General features: G+C 39.0%; 1 protein-coding gene across 7 annotated transcripts in view; it reads left to right on the top strand.

Annotated features, from left to right (window-relative positions):
- Nucleotides 1-19,349, top strand: part of SRPK2 (SRSF protein kinase 2) — a 121,824-nt gene that overhangs the window by 99,171 nt on the left and 3,304 nt on the right. For 3 of the 7 annotated variants that reach the window (XM_088134970.1, XM_088134971.1, XM_088134968.1), the window contains 6 exons: nt 740-1,228; nt 6,491-6,591; nt 6,685-6,792; nt 13,838-13,907; nt 15,043-15,135; nt 15,489-15,581. In XM_088134970.1, the coding sequence (XP_087991096.1) occupies nt 740-1,228; nt 6,491-6,591; nt 6,685-6,792; nt 13,838-13,907; nt 15,043-15,135; nt 15,489-15,581 (954 nt within the window). Of the gene's footprint in view, nt 1-739; nt 1,229-6,490; nt 6,592-6,684; nt 6,793-13,837; nt 13,908-14,067; nt 14,114-15,042; nt 15,136-15,488; nt 15,582-19,349 lie in introns of all 7 variants that reach the window. The other 4 variants (XR_015795120.1, XM_025164979.2, XM_007425557.3 and 1 more) reach the window with 4 other exon arrangements.

The raw sequence follows: 19,349 nt of genomic DNA, 5'->3' as shown, positions 1-19,349 counted from the left end.
GTACCGATTTCAATATGGTAGTTCATGTTTATTTTGTCATCATATGCTAGTGTAGATTCTAAGCCTGTAATGAATGACATGCCCCACCACCTTTCTCTATTCTGGAACTTATTTGAATGCCATGTTTGATCAATGGTACATAATCGAGGCTCTAAAGTTCAAGACTTTTGAAGGTACTTTCTGCTCCTCCTTGTTTTATTTTCCTGCCTTTCCTTTCAAAACATATTGTGCCCTTCAGGGTAAACTATTTTTAGAATAAATTGTAAATTCATTATATTTGAGTTTCCATACTTTTGAAAGTAATATTTTAACATTTGTAGAGGTTAAAATTATTTATTAAGAGGAATATTGTTGATGAAGGAAACTGTTGTATAAGAACTGGAACAAGACATAAGTAAAACAGGTGCCCTCATTTTCAAGGTGAACTGGGTATTTAGATGACAGTGGTAGAGAATAGTGCCTAAGTTAACCTTGTTCCATAGCTTGCTATTTTTGTTGCAGAGAGCATCTGCACACCTAAGACACAACTAATAAAAAGAAAATATTGCTATAAAATAATACCAATATGCCACCAGAAAAAAGAAATTCCATCCATTTCATTCCATACATTAAATGCTCATATACATAAGCAGGAAAATGTTTACTTTAAGTTTTAGTAGTATTGCTAATCATACATTGAAACTTAGTATTTTAAAAGACGTTTTTATAATTTAGTGCCTGTGTCCTGTGTATCCCTTAGGAGAAACGGAAGACCAAGATGAAAAAGAAGACACAGAGAAAGAAAACACAGAGAAAGATGATGACATTGAACAAGAACTTCCCAATTCAGAATCTGCAGATCCCAGTTGGATAGAATCCCCCAAAACAAATGGCCACATTATAGATGGCCCTTTCTTACTAGAAGACCAGATTGAAGAGGAAGAGGAAGAAGAGGAAGAATGCCCAAATGCTGAGCAATATAATCTTGATGAGCCAAATGCAAAAAGTGATTACAGTTATAGTAGCTCTTATGAACAATTTAATGGCGAATTGCCAAATGGACGTCATAACATTCCAGAATCACAGTTTTCTGAATTTTCAGCTTCTGTATTCCCTGGAGCTTTAGATTCTGTAGCTTGTGGTTCAGCTGTTTCTGAAGAGTCAACTGTAACTGAAAGAGAAGGAAGTAGTCCATCCCATGATAGGAGCAGGACGGTTTCAGCATCCAGTACTGGAGACTTGCCAAAAAGTAAGCATTTTCTTTACTATAACATTATACAATCAAGTTCTGTTTTAGAAACACTCAGTGAAGGTATTTTTTTTCCTATACTTTCTGTTTGGAATGTTGAATCTGTGTAATGCTGAGGTTGGTAGCTATGTCTTCAGAGTAATGTAAAAGAAAGAATAGGAATATGACAGTGTTGAGGAAATTTGTATGTTATTAACGTTTGCACTGCAGAACTGTTCTTTTGCTATTATTTGGTGAGATCTACTCTTCTTACAGCAAAGCATTGCTTTGGGTAGAACTGAAGAACTGTATAATGCAGTGTTTCTCAACGTTGGGAACTTTAAGATGTGTGGACTTCAACTCCCAGAATTCCCCAGCCAGCCATGCTGGCTGGGGAATTCTGGAAGTTGAAATCCACACATCTTAAAGTTCCCAACGTTGAGAAACACTGGTATGAGTATAGTGTACCTGAGATGCCTTTCTATCTGCACTTCTGGAACAGCAGCCATCTAGTCATAGGGCAACTGATCTTTGAAACAGTAAGGGTATTCAGAACTGATTTGGAATATTTTTTTAAATAGATCTTGTTGGGATTTGTCACTTTTGGATGAGGATGTCATAAATGTTCCTAGTAATATTGGTTCCCATGCTATTATGACTTGTGTATGGATGCACCCATGTAATAGAAGTTATTGCATGTAAGTTAGGTGTCATTTCTCTAAGCAAGAGATTGTGGTACTCTGTTTTCCCTCTCATAGAACTGAAACAACAAGTGATTGTGGTTCACAGCTAATTTGATTAGAGGAATATACATTATTATGAGGGGGTTTTGTCTTTTTCTTAAAGTTTCCTGTTTCTGTTCTGGTGTACTGAGAAGATCCACCTTATCATAGATATTGGAACCTGTCAAACGAACATTGTTTGTTTTTGGAATTTGAGTACAGTGATGATTCCTGGGTAATAGAAGTGGTCAGATACTGACATTGGACCCCTCCAGAATTATATGGATTACACATTTATCTGAACAGGCATTCCAAAAGGAGGCACATTTCAAAAAAGATGCATTGAAAAGATATTTGCAATATCACCAGACAATTCCAGCTAAAGGCTATGAATCTTGTGTTAAATGTCAAGCAGTGCAGCATAACAGACACTTTAGGTATTGCAAAAAACTGGCCTCCTTTCTATGCTTCTCTGTAAATGGTGGTTTGATTATAATTTTGTAAGGAAAAAGTACAAATCTGTGTTCCTCCATTCCTACAGAAAAAAACAGCCATAACTTCAATTCTAAAGCTTGAAAAGAGGGCTTGACCAGAAGGATTATCATGTAATTAATTTGCAACCATAGAATTTGAGTTATACTCTTTCTGGGGGGAAAAATCCCCTTAGCTAATACTGTTACCTGATACTGGATTGTAATATTTGTAATACTGAAGTCAATTCCGTATCAGAATAAAGGGTCGAAATATTTTGGAGGAACATGCAACTTTTCAGTTGTTACAGTAATTTGAAAAGACAGCTATTTTCCCTAAAATTCTTTTGATGGACCTCTCCATTTAATTACTACGCAAGACAAAGCTGTACATTTATCTACTAATGTTCCTGTAGAGAAATGAGCCTGAGACAGATAAATGAGCAACATTACCTGGGACAGAGTTAAATAAGCCACATTGTCCGCGATACTCAAACCAAACTCAGCCACGCTCTCAAATCAACATTTCACCATGGAATATAGGTAAGATCTTGTTTTTCAACACATTTCAGTTGCTTTGTAAGCATTAAGCTTTAGAAATACTAGGGTATTTGGCTAGGAGGGGAATTTTTGGCATTTAAGCATGTTATCATAAGATTTCCTTGAAGGGCCATAATATTTTCCTCACATAGTTTGGATAAGCATAATGCAGCTCTAAAGAATAGAAAATAGAACATCTAGCTAGGTGAAAGTTTATCTGTGAATTTAATAAGTTATGCAAAAGCACCTTTGAATGTCTGTGCTTTGTTCCATAATTTATCTGGACAGTGATGATAAGCGAATGGGAAAATGTCACTTTATAAATGTCTTTATGCCTATTTTCATTACATCGAATACATAACATATTTTACCTATTTATTTTTCTTTTGCAGAATAAATAGTTGAAGGATATTGACTTCCATCTAGTCCATTGCAGTATGAGATCTCCAGTGAGATAACAAGAAACTAGAATTCTTGGAATGTTGAAGAAAAGAAATTAAGAAAGAATGTTGGGAACTCAGCAGTCTCTTGATGATACAAAGCAAGAAAATCAGCAGAAGCAACAGGAATCCTAGAACATTGGCAGCCAAAATGGAGGAAAGCAGCAGTAGCATAGTTTATCACAGTGTTGAATACATCTGGACTCTGTTCATATTCCTCTTTTGAATCAGATGAGTGGGATCAATGGCAACTTGGCTTCCAGTACTCTTCTCTCTACAGTGATAATATGAAAGTGAGCTTCGGATAAAGCTAATGTGACTTTTTGTAATTCCTTCATCCTCTTGAGCGTCTGACCTTTGTGGGAATGCAACTTTTCTAGTAGCACACACCTCATAGTTTTTGAACCACAGCTACCATAACCAGCATCCTTTTATCTATCCAAGATGAATAAAAGGAGAGGTTGGGAAATCAGAAGAAGGCAGACAAAAGAGTGGACTAATTTTCAGCAGCTGAGTAGTTCACTTAATATTCAAATTACATTAAGAATTATAAACATAACTCTTGAAAATCATTGTTTCCTCACACTTGTAAATGGAGGTATATATATTAAGATACTACTGTGGAATGTACTTTCATAGATTACTTTCTTGCCTAGAGTTCCTTCTCTGAAGGTTCAGTAGTGGGATAATTGGTTCTCTTGGCATTTGCAGGACCATTTTACAAATGCCTGAAGCTTACAACATGAGGATATTATTTGACTGAGTAGGATGAAGAAAAATGTGAGATAAAGGAGGGAATTTGCCAGCTGAATCCTTTAATAACAACTTTAAAGAAATAAATTGGAGGTAGGGTTGAGGGAATATGAGCTATGTGGTTTAAAAATCCTTCTTTGCTGGTAAATAAATATGTTCCATTATAAAAGAAAGAAGAAAAGACTTAATTTTCCTTTCCACTATACAGAAAACTCTCCAGCCCATTGAAAAAAATATACTCTGCTTCAGAGCTGACTGTAAGGTACAATTCTGCTTGATGAACTTGTGCTGTTGTGAATTGCTGAGATGCTTTTGGGTTTTTTTAGAACCTGTTAGAATTTTGCCTAATAAACTTCACTTAGAAGCTGTATGTGGGAGTTGAAATAGCTGAAGCTTTGTGAATCATGGTTATAAGTGTGAGAATGAACGGGGGTGAGATTTAGCAACCATTAAGCACAAACGCTGCTGAATGAATAAAATCAAAATGGGAAATTGTCTTCTTAATGTTTTAGAAGTTATGATAATCAAACAATCCAGACCTGTAGTGTTACCAGAAAATAAGATGGGGGGCGAATAAAGCTAAAAATTAAGTAACAGAGAGGACCAATTTTGTTTAATAATTAAATCACCATACCAGGATCTCCGGTATGGAAAAGTAATGCTTGATTTAGAGGGGCATCTTCAAAGAAAGAAAATGGGCTAATGAATATCAGTCTTCATTTGCAGATATTGGCTGATCAGGTTGTCTGCTGAATATGAAGCTGTGTTGTAATGTACTCTCCCAATTTAGCATAGGAAGGGTTGCCAAAGGCCCCAGGTAGCTTCTGCAGTAGTAGTTGATCATAATGATGGTAGCAGAAACAGTACTGGATCCATAAGATAGAAGGGTGGAGTTATAGCTCAGTATCGCACTTGACTTGCTGTGCTCTTGTAAATATTGCTTTTTGTGAACATTATGAATCAGTGTGACTGTAAGATGTGGCAATCTTATGCTGATTCAACACCAAAAGCAGAATAATGAAATAGAATTATGTGCAAAACTAAGAGGATGAGAGTGAGGAATAGCAGACTCTAGCAGGCCATTTTTTCAGAGTATTTCAGTCAGGATAAAATGGAATGCACTTTGTTAGGAATTCACATACAGTATTTTTCTAGGAAACACATATGGTCATTTATTTTATGCTTCCCCCCTACTTGCTGATTTATTTTCTGGGAAATGTACAAGTTCAAATTAGGAATTACTCTCACAAAAAGATGATGTACATAAGCTGTGGCCAATCGTTCTTAAGGTAACATTTTCCAGTGGAATAGAATCCGCACAGACGAAGATTATGAAGATTGCGTGATGTGGGAAACCAGACAGGACACAGTGAAACATATTCTGTGGATGAAAAGAAAGGGGAAAAGGAATGAAGAAATTTCTAAAGTAAGAAGGAAATGGGAGACCCAAAGGCGTGAGTTGGCACTTTTCCTAAAAAGGCTCTCATCCAGCTGATTGGACTGGAAAGAAAAGTGAGCAGACGGAAGATAGAACAAAAGCGTTACAGTACCAATTTCAGGCAATGGAAAAGTAAGCTTATAGAATAACAGTTTAAAGCGGTAAAGGTGTATTATTTTCCTTTTGTGTAGGGTATTCATTCTTACGTTTCAGCCTCACTTGCGTTACGTCTGAGTCTTTAACAAAGCAACCTAGAAAGATATATGAACCACAAGCAGATTAGGTCTTTCTTTCTTTTTGAAAGCACGGCTTTGATTTCAGGTGTGATGTGTTTTTGATCTTTTGCTGGTTAGTCAGTGTTCATTCCATGAATGGGGTAGAAAAATGAAATATTTCATTTTTGTTCCGGCATAATGATTTATAACTGACAGTGCAAGGGGAAGCCAGGTTTTGTGGAAGATGCTGCTGGAAGTAGAAGCTTCGTGATTGGCTGCAGTTATTCAAATGTTATAGGCCGTGGATCCATGCATATATTGTATTGATGAGAAATGCTTATTTAAACTTAATAAAATTTATTTACTTTACTATGTGTGGTTTATTCTGCAGAGATGGAAAGAAGTGTAAAAAGGGTACAATACAGATCAAACTAATCATTGATAGAAGATATACTACACAGGCTCTTTCTGATTATATAGGTTGTTAGCTATTTTCAAAGTTGCGTTTGATAATGTAATTTATAGCATGTTAGGTTAATAATTGAGGTGTCCTTTTTAAAATTTTCTTCCTATATTTTTTGATTTCTTTTTTTTAAAAGATGGTGAAGACATCAACTATTCTTGCTCTGCAGTATTGGATTTTTAAAATGAATGTCGGATTATGTGCTCTGAATATTAACCCTGCCATTTCTTTCCTTATAATAGCAAAAACTCGGGCTGCTGACTTGCTGGTGAATCCCTTGGATCCAAGAAATGCGGATAAAATTAGAGTAAAAATTGCTGATCTGGGAAATGCTTGTTGGGTGGTAAGTGTAATTAAAAATGTCTACAACTTTGCTGTTTAGTCTTGTAGCTAAGTTTGAGTATTTTGTAATTGCTACTGTCTTCTCCATTTTTAGCATAAACATTTTACGGAAGATATCCAGACTCGACAGTATAGATCAATTGAAGTTTTAATAGGAGCAGGTTACAGTTCACCTGCTGATATCTGGAGTACGGCATGTATGGTAAGAACCATATTGTTCTTGCTTTCCTGTTGTTGGATCAGAAATACAGTAAAATTATTATGATTTCTGGCCAAAATAGAGTTATTTCACATGGCAGTAGCTCAGGTAGTTATAACTGGGCATTGCAATTTCTGATGGCCAGAGGCATTGGCTGGAATCCAACTTTGTGTTTCTTTTCTTTGGTCTGTAGATTCCCCTTGCTCAACTAATTAAATTTCCTTAAACCACCCAGTAAGTACCAGTGTGCACAAATTGTGCAATGTACATAATATTGAGTTGCTGTACAACAGCATGAAGAACAACTACATGAGAAATATAAGTCTAAAGTCCTGATGGGTGTGTACACAAGTGTCTAGTTTTGTTTTTTGTTTTCCTTCTATCAGCTGCAGGATTTATTTTATTTGTAGCCTTGTATATGTGGGTTTCTGTTCCTAAATTTATAATACAAATATTAACAATATGAAAAGAATGTTGGGATATTTACATCAGAAAGGTTCATAAACTGTAATTCTTCATTTAGATTTCTATGATACGCACATATAAGTTCTGCACTGTTCTAGGTCCTTGATGTGATTCCTACTAATCCCCCGAGTTTATCTTCAGTCATCACAAATTTAGCACATGAATTTGACAGCATTTCATTTAAAATTATTTGTTTCATCTTAACTGTTCAGTACTTAGTCTCTAGTTCCTCTTTCTCCACATTTGCCTTGCTCATCACGAAATGGAAAAAAAAAAAAAGTCTGAGAATTGACTACAGAGATCCTTGTCCAGCCTTGGTCCTGTAGTCTTGAAAGTTTCATCTTGTAAGTCCCAGTGTTACAAGAATAAACAAACGTTCTTCTCTGTTCTGGGCTCGTGGAAGCCAGGTCAGGTTTAGTTTTTAGTTTAGTCCTTGCTGATTTTGGATTCCAAAAGGGGATGGGGGGCCTAAGAACAAGGAAGCGAGAATGTAACAGATCCTCAACTAGCTTGCAAAGAGTTATCTGTGTGATTTAATTAATATAATTCTGTGTTAATACCTTCAGTGACTGAATTTCTGATAATTGCTGAAGCTGAGATGCTATAAGGCTTCTGTCACTTAGGTCCCAGGCAGAAGCATGTGGTGGCTTTTGGTAAGCAGCATCAAGCCTTTACAGAGAAGGCTTGCTGGAACTATTTATTTCTCCTATGGTGAGCCTCTGGGAATAGTCTCTAAGGCTACAAATGCCACGGAAACTGGGCTGCCCCCACCAGTCTCTTCTGTATTAATTTGTTCTTCTTGGATATGGCTGTGTCTCAGATAAATACAGAAATTTCTCAAGCTCCTTCTTGAGCCTGATTCCAATAAGAGTCTCCATCTGCGAGCCATTTGAGTGATCACAGAATGGCCCTATTGCAGCTCATCCTTCATGCTGCCAGTTTGACTGAAAATGTATGAAAACGTAGGACCGGACCTACTGTTAGTCGCTTGCTGCTTTGAGAACCTCTAACAAGGTTTTTGTTGGAGGTAGTTTATTCCCGGTCCTCCCCACTCCATTGTGAGTTAGACTTCCCAGACAAGCTTGCAGTTGTAACAGCACCTGGCAGCTGCAGAATCAAGGCAAAGTTTCATGGCTTTAATCACAAGCTATTCTCTTCAGGGACCCTCTTGCTCCATATAGCCACCATCTAGCTTGGGGGATGGGGGAAATATTTCCTTTTGGACAAAATGGCCTTTCCTTGCTCTCTCCTGATGATGTGCCATCATGTCTTCCAGGCACAGGCAGTGGGTTTTACAAAACAGTTGTTAAACATTGCCTGCCATGCTGCAGAGTCTCCATTGTTCTCTGTGCCACGCTAGGCTCTGTCCTACCTTCCTTACTCCAAAAGCTAAGCTTCAGATTGAGGACCAACCTCTAGACAAGAACATCTTATTTACTATGAAAACTACCTATGGGTGAGCTCATAGTGAAATTACACACTGTAGCATATCAGCAGGCTCTCCACTGAACTCAGATTTGTTTTGCTCCTGGCCATGGCATGATAACCATTTTAGTGGAAGAACATTGTCATCACCTGCTGGTTGCCAATAGCAAGCATCCTCTGAAGTTTCCAGTTCACACATTCCTCCCACTCAGCAGAATCGTAGACATTTGTCCCAGAAGCAAATTTCAAGCACATGTGCCTTTCCATCTCCATCAAGCTGTCAGGCACATAACTAAATTGGCAGCAAAATTAATCCCACTTCTGAAACTTACCTTGCAGCAATGGAATTGATGCATCTCTGCTGGGCTCTTCTTGGTGGTCCATATAGTGGGGAAGACAATGTTGGCCAGTGAGGTGTATCCAATCAACAACAGTACATGAAAAGAAATTTTGCCCAATGGCTATAGACTTCATCTGATATTGAGGCAGCCCTTCTATCAGTTTCCTTGTGTCCTGGCACTGTCATCAGTATGTTTGGTTCTGTTGTAGATTTGCAGTCTCTAGGAGATGCATTCATCTTCTAGAATGCCCAGTCTTATTCTCACTTAAAGTCACAACACAAGATTCTCAGAGATACCACCCACTGCATCCTCATTAGCCCTTGCTGTCCAAGGTAATTCTAATTTGTTCCACTGCTCTGATTTGCCTGACAAGATTGTCTCTACCTCCTGAAAAACCTGGATTCAGTGCCCTCCATCTATGCAAGATTTCAACTCCCTGAGACTCTCAGCGTGGTAGGTTTGGTCCTGACTCTTGTCTTGTCTCAGGTAGATGAGCTCCTCATACTATCCAGTAAACTCGGTGCGAGGAAGTTCTATGCTGCACAATGGAAACTTTTTCTCATGCCTGCAGAAGAGTAGTTTGATCCAGCATAATGGAAGAATCAGCATGCAATAGCCTTTTTGTTGAAGTTTAAAAGAGGGGGCTTGATATACCTCTTTTGAGGGTTAATTTGTGGCTGTTTTGCCTGTGTGAAGGGTTTGCTCCATCTCTGTCTTCCGGTGGCTTCACTGGTATCAGTCTTGGACATCTATTTCGATGTCAAAGCCATTTGAGCCAGCGCCTAGTGCTTCTTTCTGTTTGCTTTCAAGAAAAACTGTGAGTGGCATGTTAAGAAACAATGTGCTTGGCAGATGGACCTGACTCTTTTAGGTGTGCACTGAGATGAAGTGGTCTTACAAAACCTGTTGTTTTTCACTTGAGTCAGGACATCGTTTTACCCATTTTCTTCCATATGCTGCTGCAGTGCTGTTGGAATGGTCATATTCTCTGGAGGAAGATGGCCTTTTAATTGCATAGAATAGTCATATTCACAAAATATCAGCATTTATTCTTGATCTTTAATATGCTCATACAGGTTTGGGCTGTTGCTTTGATATTTCTTCTTTTTCAAAATAGACGAAGGCCACCATAAAACTCTGTCCAGCGTCTGCTCCACACTCCAGGTCATTCCTGAAAGCAGTTGCAATCTCTCTGCTTACCACTGTCATCTGGACCTTTGGGAGGTGGTCTCTCTCTCTCTTTTTTTAGCAATTTATGAACACACCTGTGTATCAGCCACAAGCTGACTGTTCACCCCTACATTTGAATCACAGGCACCAAAGTAAAGAGTCCTCTGTGAATTCACACAACTTACCTATTTTGATGTCATGGAATATCAGTCCATCCTTTCAGCTGGAGGATCTGTTGTGTAGGTTTCAGAAACTAAGGAGGGTTGTTGGAAACATGCTTGGGTATATGCACTGTATGTTGGAAAGAGAGAGATCCCACCCAAATCTCTAAACTATGTAAGGTTCTAAATAGTGTTCTGCAAAGACGCATTTCACATATTGTAGGATTAGAAATGACTTGTTGAAAAACCACAGTTACAAGTAAGTAACCAGTTCTTCAAGTATTGACCTGTATGTGAACATCCCACTGACTTCAGTGGTAATATGTAGCAAACTTGTTTAAGCTGATTTGCTACTATGTCTGGATTCCCGAAAACTAAGGTTTGGTGTCCAAGTAATCATGGGTGAGTTGCAATGATCATATTAAGGAGAAAGGTTTCTCAGGTACAGTAGTTTGCTAAGTTTTTATTTTATTTATTTACTTCACAATTTATTCCTAAATTTGTGCTCTGGGAATCTATATTCAATAGATATGCGTTGAGAACTGAAAAAGTATAAAATATTCTACTGTACAAGATGCTGCATAAGAGAGCAGTGCATTTTGAGTTGGATTTGGGACTGATAGAGTGTTCATGCTTGCTTTGGAAGTAGAATCAGTCTGTGGGACGGTGTGTAGTCTCCCTCAAGTTCTCTCCATCATCAAGGATATTTTGTATGAAAGCTGTTTTGGTGACAGCTTACTTTACTGTAACTAAAGTCGCATTTCGTGAGATGGGCGGCCATATAAATTTGATTAATAAGTAAATAAATAAAGAGTAAGCAATGCCTTTCTGTAGAGCCACAAACAGTAATTTTGTTGCCTTGACTGTATATAATGCATATAGTCTTTCAGAGGTGGATCACATTTTGTGAATATTTGTCATATTCAGATAATACGGTTCTGGAAAATGAATGATGTGTGGATTTATTCTGTTCTGTCAAATAACACAGTTTAACAAAGTGTCCTTTCATGACCTTTTTGATAACACATGATACACCACTTATGGTTTCAAACCAAGAATATGCGTATCAGCTTGGGACTCTCTTGCTATTACCAGACTGGCAGTATCTGCTATCTGCTATATTGTGCTTAAAGGCCAAAATAGAGGACAGTACAAAAGGAGGACTATATCATTGCAACTGCTGCCGTAATACATGTAGTCCTCGCTTAACGACCACAATAGGGACCGGAAAGTTCATCGTTAAGTGGGGTGGTTGTTAAGTGAAGCATCACATGACCGCACCTCGATTTTACAACTTTTGCGGTGATTGTTAAGTCAGTCACCACGGTTATTAAGTGAATCATGTGGTTGTTAAGCGAATCACATGGTTCCCCATTGATTTTGCTTGCCAGAAGCCCCCTGGGAAGATCGCAAATTGTGATTACGTGACCCTGGGACACTGCAATCATCATAAGTGCAAGCTGATTGCCAAGCGCCTGGATCACAATCACCTGACTGCAGGGATGCTGCGATGGTTGTAAGTGTGAGGACTGGCCATTAAGTAACTTTCAGCGCCGTCATAACTTTGGACGGTCACTAAATGAATGGTCGTTAAGTGAGGACTACTTATAAAGTAGGACTGTGGCTTCATGTGTTATTGACTAGGTTCCTGTTATTTTATCAAGCTAAAGTTTTGCTCGTTAGAGAGAAATCCATGAAAATATAAGAACTGGATAGCTGCTACTAGCTTGGCCAGGGCCACTGCTGAGAATTAGAATAAGAATGTGATTCAGTTACTTGCCGTTATTCGTTTTCTCTGGATTGGAGCCAGAGCAATTGTAACGATCACTACCATCAAACGTTTATTGTTGCATTGTGTATTCGTTGGAGTTCATTAGCCATTGGGAGGGCAGAGAGCCACAAGGCAATTTTTCTTAATGTATCTTTATTTATAGACCTGTTCCGGCACCCACATTATTCTTCAGATAATTGCATGATAGCTTAGTAGAAGTACCCCACCCTACAATTAAGACAAGCAGCATTTAAGAAATACTGGAATGTTTAGTTCCATTCCATTTTGCCAGTGGGAAGAATCATTTTTCAGGATGACCCATCAAAGGGAGGATGCAACTACATAGTGAATTCATATATTTCTCATGAATAAGAGAACCCTCATTTCTATCTAGGCATTCATGGTGATATTATGATACATAGAAGTGGCAGGAGACCACTGTAGTTTTTTAGCCAATGAAGAATTTTTATTTTAAGTGTATGCAGTTTTTGTAACGATCATATAGAAAATAGGGTCAAGTGGCTAAAAGTCCATTCAGTCTTGAAATGTAGAAGAACGCTAAATATATTGCATTCAATATATAGTAACCAGTTCTCCCTAACATTAACTTTTTTGGCTTATTTTTTTATCCTTACATGAAAAGCTTATTCATTTTCCACACATTTCCATAATTTTGGTATCTGTTCTTTTAAATTTCAAATTGTAAGCCTGGAAGGAAAACGATTTTTTTTCCTGGAGTGTTTCAGCCTTTCAGTGTACCTGCTCAGGTAGTCACTGTAGCTTATGTACAGTCCTGTGTTGGTAATTCCCAAAAGGAGGAAGAAAACTTATTTGTGACAACATTGGCTTCTTTGTGTGAACAGGGCAGTTCTCATCAAGGTCTTCTCAGTTTGCAAACTAGTCCTAACAGAGGAGACAGTAATTAACCTGAAGAGCTGTTGGCTTCTTGCTTTATATGATGAGTATGTGCTATTTACAGGGCCTTAGCGGAAACCAAGCTTCATAGTTAAAATAATAATATATTGCATCACAACGAACAGTGTAGGAAAAAAACAATATTCTTCAGGCCTGGTGTAAATATTAAGTTTAGTCTCTGCTACAAGTCCATCTCATCTCCCAAATGTTTTTTAAGTCACAAAGGTAGGAGTAGCAGCTACCAAGAAGGCATAATTTTTATATTGCTCCTTGTAGTATGCACTACATTTTCTCCTGAAACTTAATCCATGTTTTTCTTGCACCATGTTTCTCCTTATATCCTCCCTTATCCCCCCCACACCCCGAAAAAAAATCTGGTTTAGGATCTCAATCCGTAGCCCTTTCCTAGCCTTACTATCCTGGATTCTGAATAGAAAACCCTAGAGCTAAAATCCAAAGAATCGGCCCAGCCTAGTTCAAAAGGATTTGGGTGCTTTTTAAAAATTATCCTCTAGGGAGATTTTAAGAACGGGCTTGTGATATGGTACGATCGCAGTTGGAACTCATCCTGGGCAGAACCAAACTCTGTTGTATGTTCAGATTTTCTGTTAAGCTTGTTTTAAAACCCAGTCTAGAAACCTAAGCTTGCTCTTCATGTAAGCATTCAGTAGCTGCTCTTTATAGAAATGATTTTTATTTGTGTTTTAAAGCTATGTAAACACTTGTTTAAATGTATTCCTTTCATGAGAGACAAAATATGTCCACTTCTAAATATCTTCTTTTTTTAAAAAAAATCCTAGGCTTTTGAGCTGGCAACTGGAGATTATCTCTTTGAGCCACATTCTGGTGAAGACTATTCCAGAGATGAGGGTATGTATCTTTTAAATACCTAGATAGTGCTTTGAACCTCTGTAACTTCAGGGAATATGAAGAGACAGATGATGAAAATAGTTTCATTTCAGAATATGAACACCATATTTTCCCCCCTCTTTAAAATCCCATCACTAACTGTAGTCACTCCCTTCTGCAGACATATTCTTCCTCCCTAAGACTCGAGAGGGTTACTCTCCTGTCCTGTAAGATCTGCATCTGTGTGTGGAAACTTTGAAACAGTACAGATTGGATATGAAACTTGACACTGTGTGGGCGCATCTCTTGACACTAGACTAGATATTTAGAGTGCTGAACCCCCAGCTTGGGACACTGACCGTATTTACCTGATAGGCGGGTTTTGAACCACTACTGATTACCTGTGAATTTGGGCAGTGATGGTAGCATTCATCATCTTAAATTCGCTGAAAAGAGTAGAAGATGCTGTGGAAAAACTCGAAATGTCTTCTAGTAAGGTTGGGACAGCATCAGAATACTTCCTGTGAAGGTAGTTCACAGCTCGCTTGTAAAACAGCTGTTTCAAGCTACAAAAAGAAAAAAAGAAATGTTTTGCATACCTTTGGTTCAGTTAATATAAATTTATTTTTTATCCTGCCCGGCGCTTTTTTGGAGTATGGCTTCTGGCAGGTATCGGTGTGCATATACAAACACACACCCACGTACATGTGTACATATGTATAAAGGTGTCACACGAATTCCAGCTGGCATTGGAAAAGTAGGTTGACAGGGTGAAGAAGGTGGTCGCTGCCAAGATTTCTCCTTGGGTATTAGTCTTAAATTCAGGCTTGTCTTCCTTTTGGGTAAATACGGTCGTTACTAAATGATTTAACTCCTACTTCCATCTGTGAACCTGCCCATTTTCCACGCTTGTTTGCTTGAAATGTCCTTTGCAGTGGTGTAACACGAGCTTCACCTATTTTGCTTTCCTTCTTGAGTGCTGCTAATGATACCAGAATTCGGCTGGTCTTAGAAACCTCTGCATGGGTCTTCTGCAAGCATTGTTGTGTTGGGAACTTCTTTGGATTTTTAAACTAATTCCATTTTTCCCCTCTTCTTTTGTCCCATCCTTTCCCTGCCCTTCCCATTCCTATGTCCTTTTTTCTCTCCTTCATAGACCACATAGCACACATCATAGAGCTACTAGGCAATATCCCAAGGCACTTTGCTCTATCTGGAAAATATTCTCGGGAATTCTTCAATCGCAGAGGTAGTCCCTCTTCTTTTTGAAAGGCACCGCGATGCAGACAGAAGTGGACTGGAAACTGCTGCTGCAGCCCAGGCCCCTGAGCGCATGTCCAAAATGATGAGGCAAGCAGCCTCTGTTTTTAGGGCGACAGCTGCGAAGGATTGGGTGCTCCGCTCTCACAAACAGCAGCATTGCCCTCTAATTCAAATGGCTTTTCTAAATTACCCTGCAAGCAGAGTTCGCACCCCCAAATTTCATAGGATTGTCCAGAACGTCTATTTCTGTCTGTACCGGGCCAATGTCTGTGTGTGCATGCAGTGTATTGATTAAACTGTTGTATGTTTCTGTTTTGCTGGAAATGTTCTCCAATGCAGATCACATAGCATTGATCATTGAACTGCTGGGAAAAATCCCTCGAAAATACGCTATGTTGGGAAAATATTCCAAGGAGTTTTTCACCAAAAAAGGTAACGGTATTTCTGAACCCCTAATATAAACAGTAGCTCTTTCCAGCAAATGACTCATATGAGTGATGAAGCATTTTTTTAAAAAAAATTGATTGTTTTTAAAACATGCTAAAGTAGCTGTGCACAATGAATTTTGTTTTTTAAAAAACCTGGATGTTGCATCTTTCCTTACTTGCAGTAAACAAGGATGCTCCAGTATTGTGCTTGAAAGAAATGAAGTGGTACCCTCTTACCAGAAAAACGTCTGTACTCAACAGTCTTTGTTTATTGCTTATTGTAGAGGATCTTAATCTTCCAACTTCGGGGGAAAAAATTAAGCTACCCCAGGATCTTCTTTTTAGTCTTGAATTCTTTAAAAAATTACTGAGATAACAAGTCTTTGCAGTGCAAGTCAGAAGAAAGAAGAAGGCTCTCAAACAACAGATTAAAGGTTAAAAGTAGAATGATATCACTGTTAGAGAAGTTAGTACCAGCAATGTCTCTTCCTTTCCTGAGACACTGTTAGAAAGATTGATGAGTTGCGCAGACATCAGCTGTCTTGGTCCTTTCAGCTCATATGAGCAGAACCAGGCGTGCCACCTCTGGAGCTGAGAGGCAAATGGAAATTGAACGGAGAGTGAGGCAAGTCTCTCCCCCCCCCGTCCCAAGATAATTCTAATTGCGGGGGGGGCGGGGTAGTACTACTTAGTTTCGAAAGGGTCCTCCTTGTGCAGGTGTCAAGTGTAACTGGACTGCAGTGGATGCATTTGGGTTATCCACATCTCATCTTTGTTCTTGCTGTCCTGAGAAAGTAAATTTATTTAAAGGTATTTATACAGCTTTTATAGTAAAGGGATGAATACAGTAAATAGTATAGTAAAGTATATTTACTATAGTAAATATAGTAAAGGTATTTATACAGCTTTTATAGTAAAGGGATGAATTATATTACCAGAATGCAACTTCTGTTATTCTGCTTTACTTAACTGAACTTAAACCATCTGAAAGCTCTATCTGATTTTGTAAAACTTAGGGCTTGAATCTTGCTAATCAAGAAAAAGCGGTGGGTAAAGCAGGAAAGGGGCTTTTTTATTTGTTTATTTTAAAGTTTATACTTGACTTTTTCTCCAGGAGCTTAAGACAGCATCTATAGTACTCCTTCCTCCAGTATTTCCCTGGTACAACCACCTTGCGGGTTAGGTTGGCTGAGAGTGAATGACTGGCCCAAAGTCACCCAGCAAGGCGCTTCTGTGATAAGGTGGACTGGAATTTGGGTCTTCCCATTCCCGTCCCAACACTTTAATCACAATAACACACCAGCTATCTACATGTGTTTTAGAGTAAATGTGAACAATTGTGAGGGCATTTTCCCTCTCCCCCTTCTTCTCTGGGTTTATAAGGCTAGTGGATTAACAGAAACTCACTGGCAATATTTCCTAGAAATGTAAGTAATGTGAGCAATAAGTATTTAAAAGGACCTCTGTGCTCTCAGTCAGTTCATCAGAAGTGGACCAAATCTTTTGCTGTTGGAGTGTAATCTTTGGCAAGAGAGTCTCAGTAGGTAGGACCTTTCCCTGGTCCTACTTTCTCAGTCCTGCACTCTTTCTCTCCCCTAGGGTGCTTCCACGTGGCGTGCATCATTTTTTGTGTGTTGAATTAGCAAATGGTTCTGTTTACAATTTGCTTCGGTAACTGGCTGGTTTGAATTTTTTCTGCTCCCCCCCCCAGGTTGATCTGTACACAAACTACTTTGCTATACGTTCTGCAGCTGCACAAAAAGATTGCTGCAAATAGGAAAATGAGGGGTCCTGTGAGAATTCAGGCAGAGATTTTCAGATATTGCGACCAGCTGAATTCTAAGACCATAATGAATTTCTACAGAGGATCAGCATTATCACAAATGGTTGTTATGTGATTATCATATGGTTATCATATGTTCAAAGAGATCCCTGATCAACATTTGCAAATAACATTTAAAGTAGACCAGGAGATCTGTTGCTGACAAGGAGGGCAGATCAAGGGACTGTGGCTGGAAAAGTAAGATTTTGTCTGAAGCCATCTTGTGAGTCATGGTTGAGGCAAGATTTCATTTAGGGCAGTGTTGCTCACGCTTGGCAACTTTAAGCTGTGTGGACTTCAACTCCCAGAATTCTCTAGCCAGCATCTTAAAGTTGCCAAGTTTGAGAAACACTAATTTGGGGCCTTCTGAATGTATAGTTTTGTTTATTAAACACTGCACTACGGTATAACAGCTCTCTCCTGACCAGTTGCTTTACTCACCCTCCCCCCCTTTTTTAAGTATCTGAAGAGATGGGTTACAGTGGGGGGGGGAGATCTCCCCACTATTGCTAGTGTCCCTCCATCCCCAGATTTTGATTCTGCCTCCTGATCACCCTCACCCCTGAGCAATCGGGCAGTTTTGTCCTCCTCCTCTGCCTCTCGGGTTCAGCTGCAGTCTGTTGCTTCCTTCCTCCTGTCAGTTCCAGACAAGCAAGGCCGGGAAGGAGGGTCAGGAACCAGAGAGCCCCTGTAAAAGGCTCCGCAGCGTAAGCTACAGTGATGGGGTCGGCGAAGAAGATAGCACCCAGGAGCAGCCAGGAAGTTCATTCAAAGACTTGTGTTATCACAAAAAGCCCAAAAGATAAATCTTCATTCTTTAGACCTATTGAACTTAAGAATAAACCCTGCGTGTTATGAGTAGGCCTGTTTCTCCTCTGAACCAAATCACTTAATGGGAGGTGAGTTTAAAACAACAGAACAAGTTCAGCGAAACCTGGTTTTACCAGTGGAAAGTAGATCTGTTGAATGCCAAGTCTGTTGCACTGAGACCCACTAAAACAAAGCTTGACATGCAGATTTCTGCGGAACCACCTTCTCCAACCAGCATCGGTCCAACCGATTAGAACAACTAGAGAGAAACTGCTGCAAATCCCTCATTTTCGGAAGGTTCAGAAGGCACTGGTTTTTCGTGGTAGGGCCAGCACTGGGAAGAGCCTACTGGTGGAGGTCAGACTAGCCCCCTCCTTGCTGATGTTTCAGAAATTGTTGATAACCTAATTGTGTTGGAGGGCCTTCCGCTCAGCTTCTTTATGATGCCAACTTTTACCGTCACTTGTATTGCTTTCATTTTTGTGCTCCTTTTGGGAGATTGTTGGTTTTATTGATTGTGATAAGTTCTGGTACATTTCAAATGTTACCAAGAATGTTTTAATTGTTTCTATTTATATGCTATCTAAGCCGCCAAGAGTCATTTTAATTGTGGCGTGGTAGAAATAAATAAATAAATAAATAAATAAATAAATAAATAGGAGCATTTGTTATGCGCATGAGGTCATTTGTTTGATGCAGAGGGTGCCATTTGCATTTGTTCATAGCAGCAATGTAATGGCATTACACAACTTAATTAATTTTGGGGTTTGTGCAGTGATGTAATCCTGCAAAGAATACATATAAACTGACCCAAAGGATCTCCTTGATGACGTTATCGTGGAAATGAGCGAAATCTCTCCAATCGGTGCACTTTTGCCTCCCGCTGTGAAAAGGTTTCCCTGTATTAGAAAAAGCAGCTTAGAAAAAGGGTGTGCTGTTAGAACTAGAATTATGAGTAACAATATTGCCCTTGGCTCCTTAGTACGTGTTTTGCTTTTGTAAAATCAATAGGCCAAAAGATGAAAAAGTGCGTTGCAGGTAAATGCATAGTTCTGCACTGCCCCCTTGCGGCTTGCCTTCTTTCAGTCTGGATTTCTTGAAAGTGGTTTGGATGAACCTTGTTCCCTGGCATGTGTGCAC

The sequence above is a fragment of the Python bivittatus genome, unplaced genomic scaffold (genome assembly GCF_059951505.1).
Source record: "Python bivittatus isolate LINGU-HERP-01145 unplaced genomic scaffold, Pbiv_v1 ctg000120_np1212, whole genome shotgun sequence".
Lineage (NCBI taxonomy): Eukaryota > Metazoa > Chordata > Lepidosauria > Squamata > Pythonidae > Python > Python bivittatus.
This window is presented reverse-complemented; position numbering and strand designations above follow the sequence as displayed.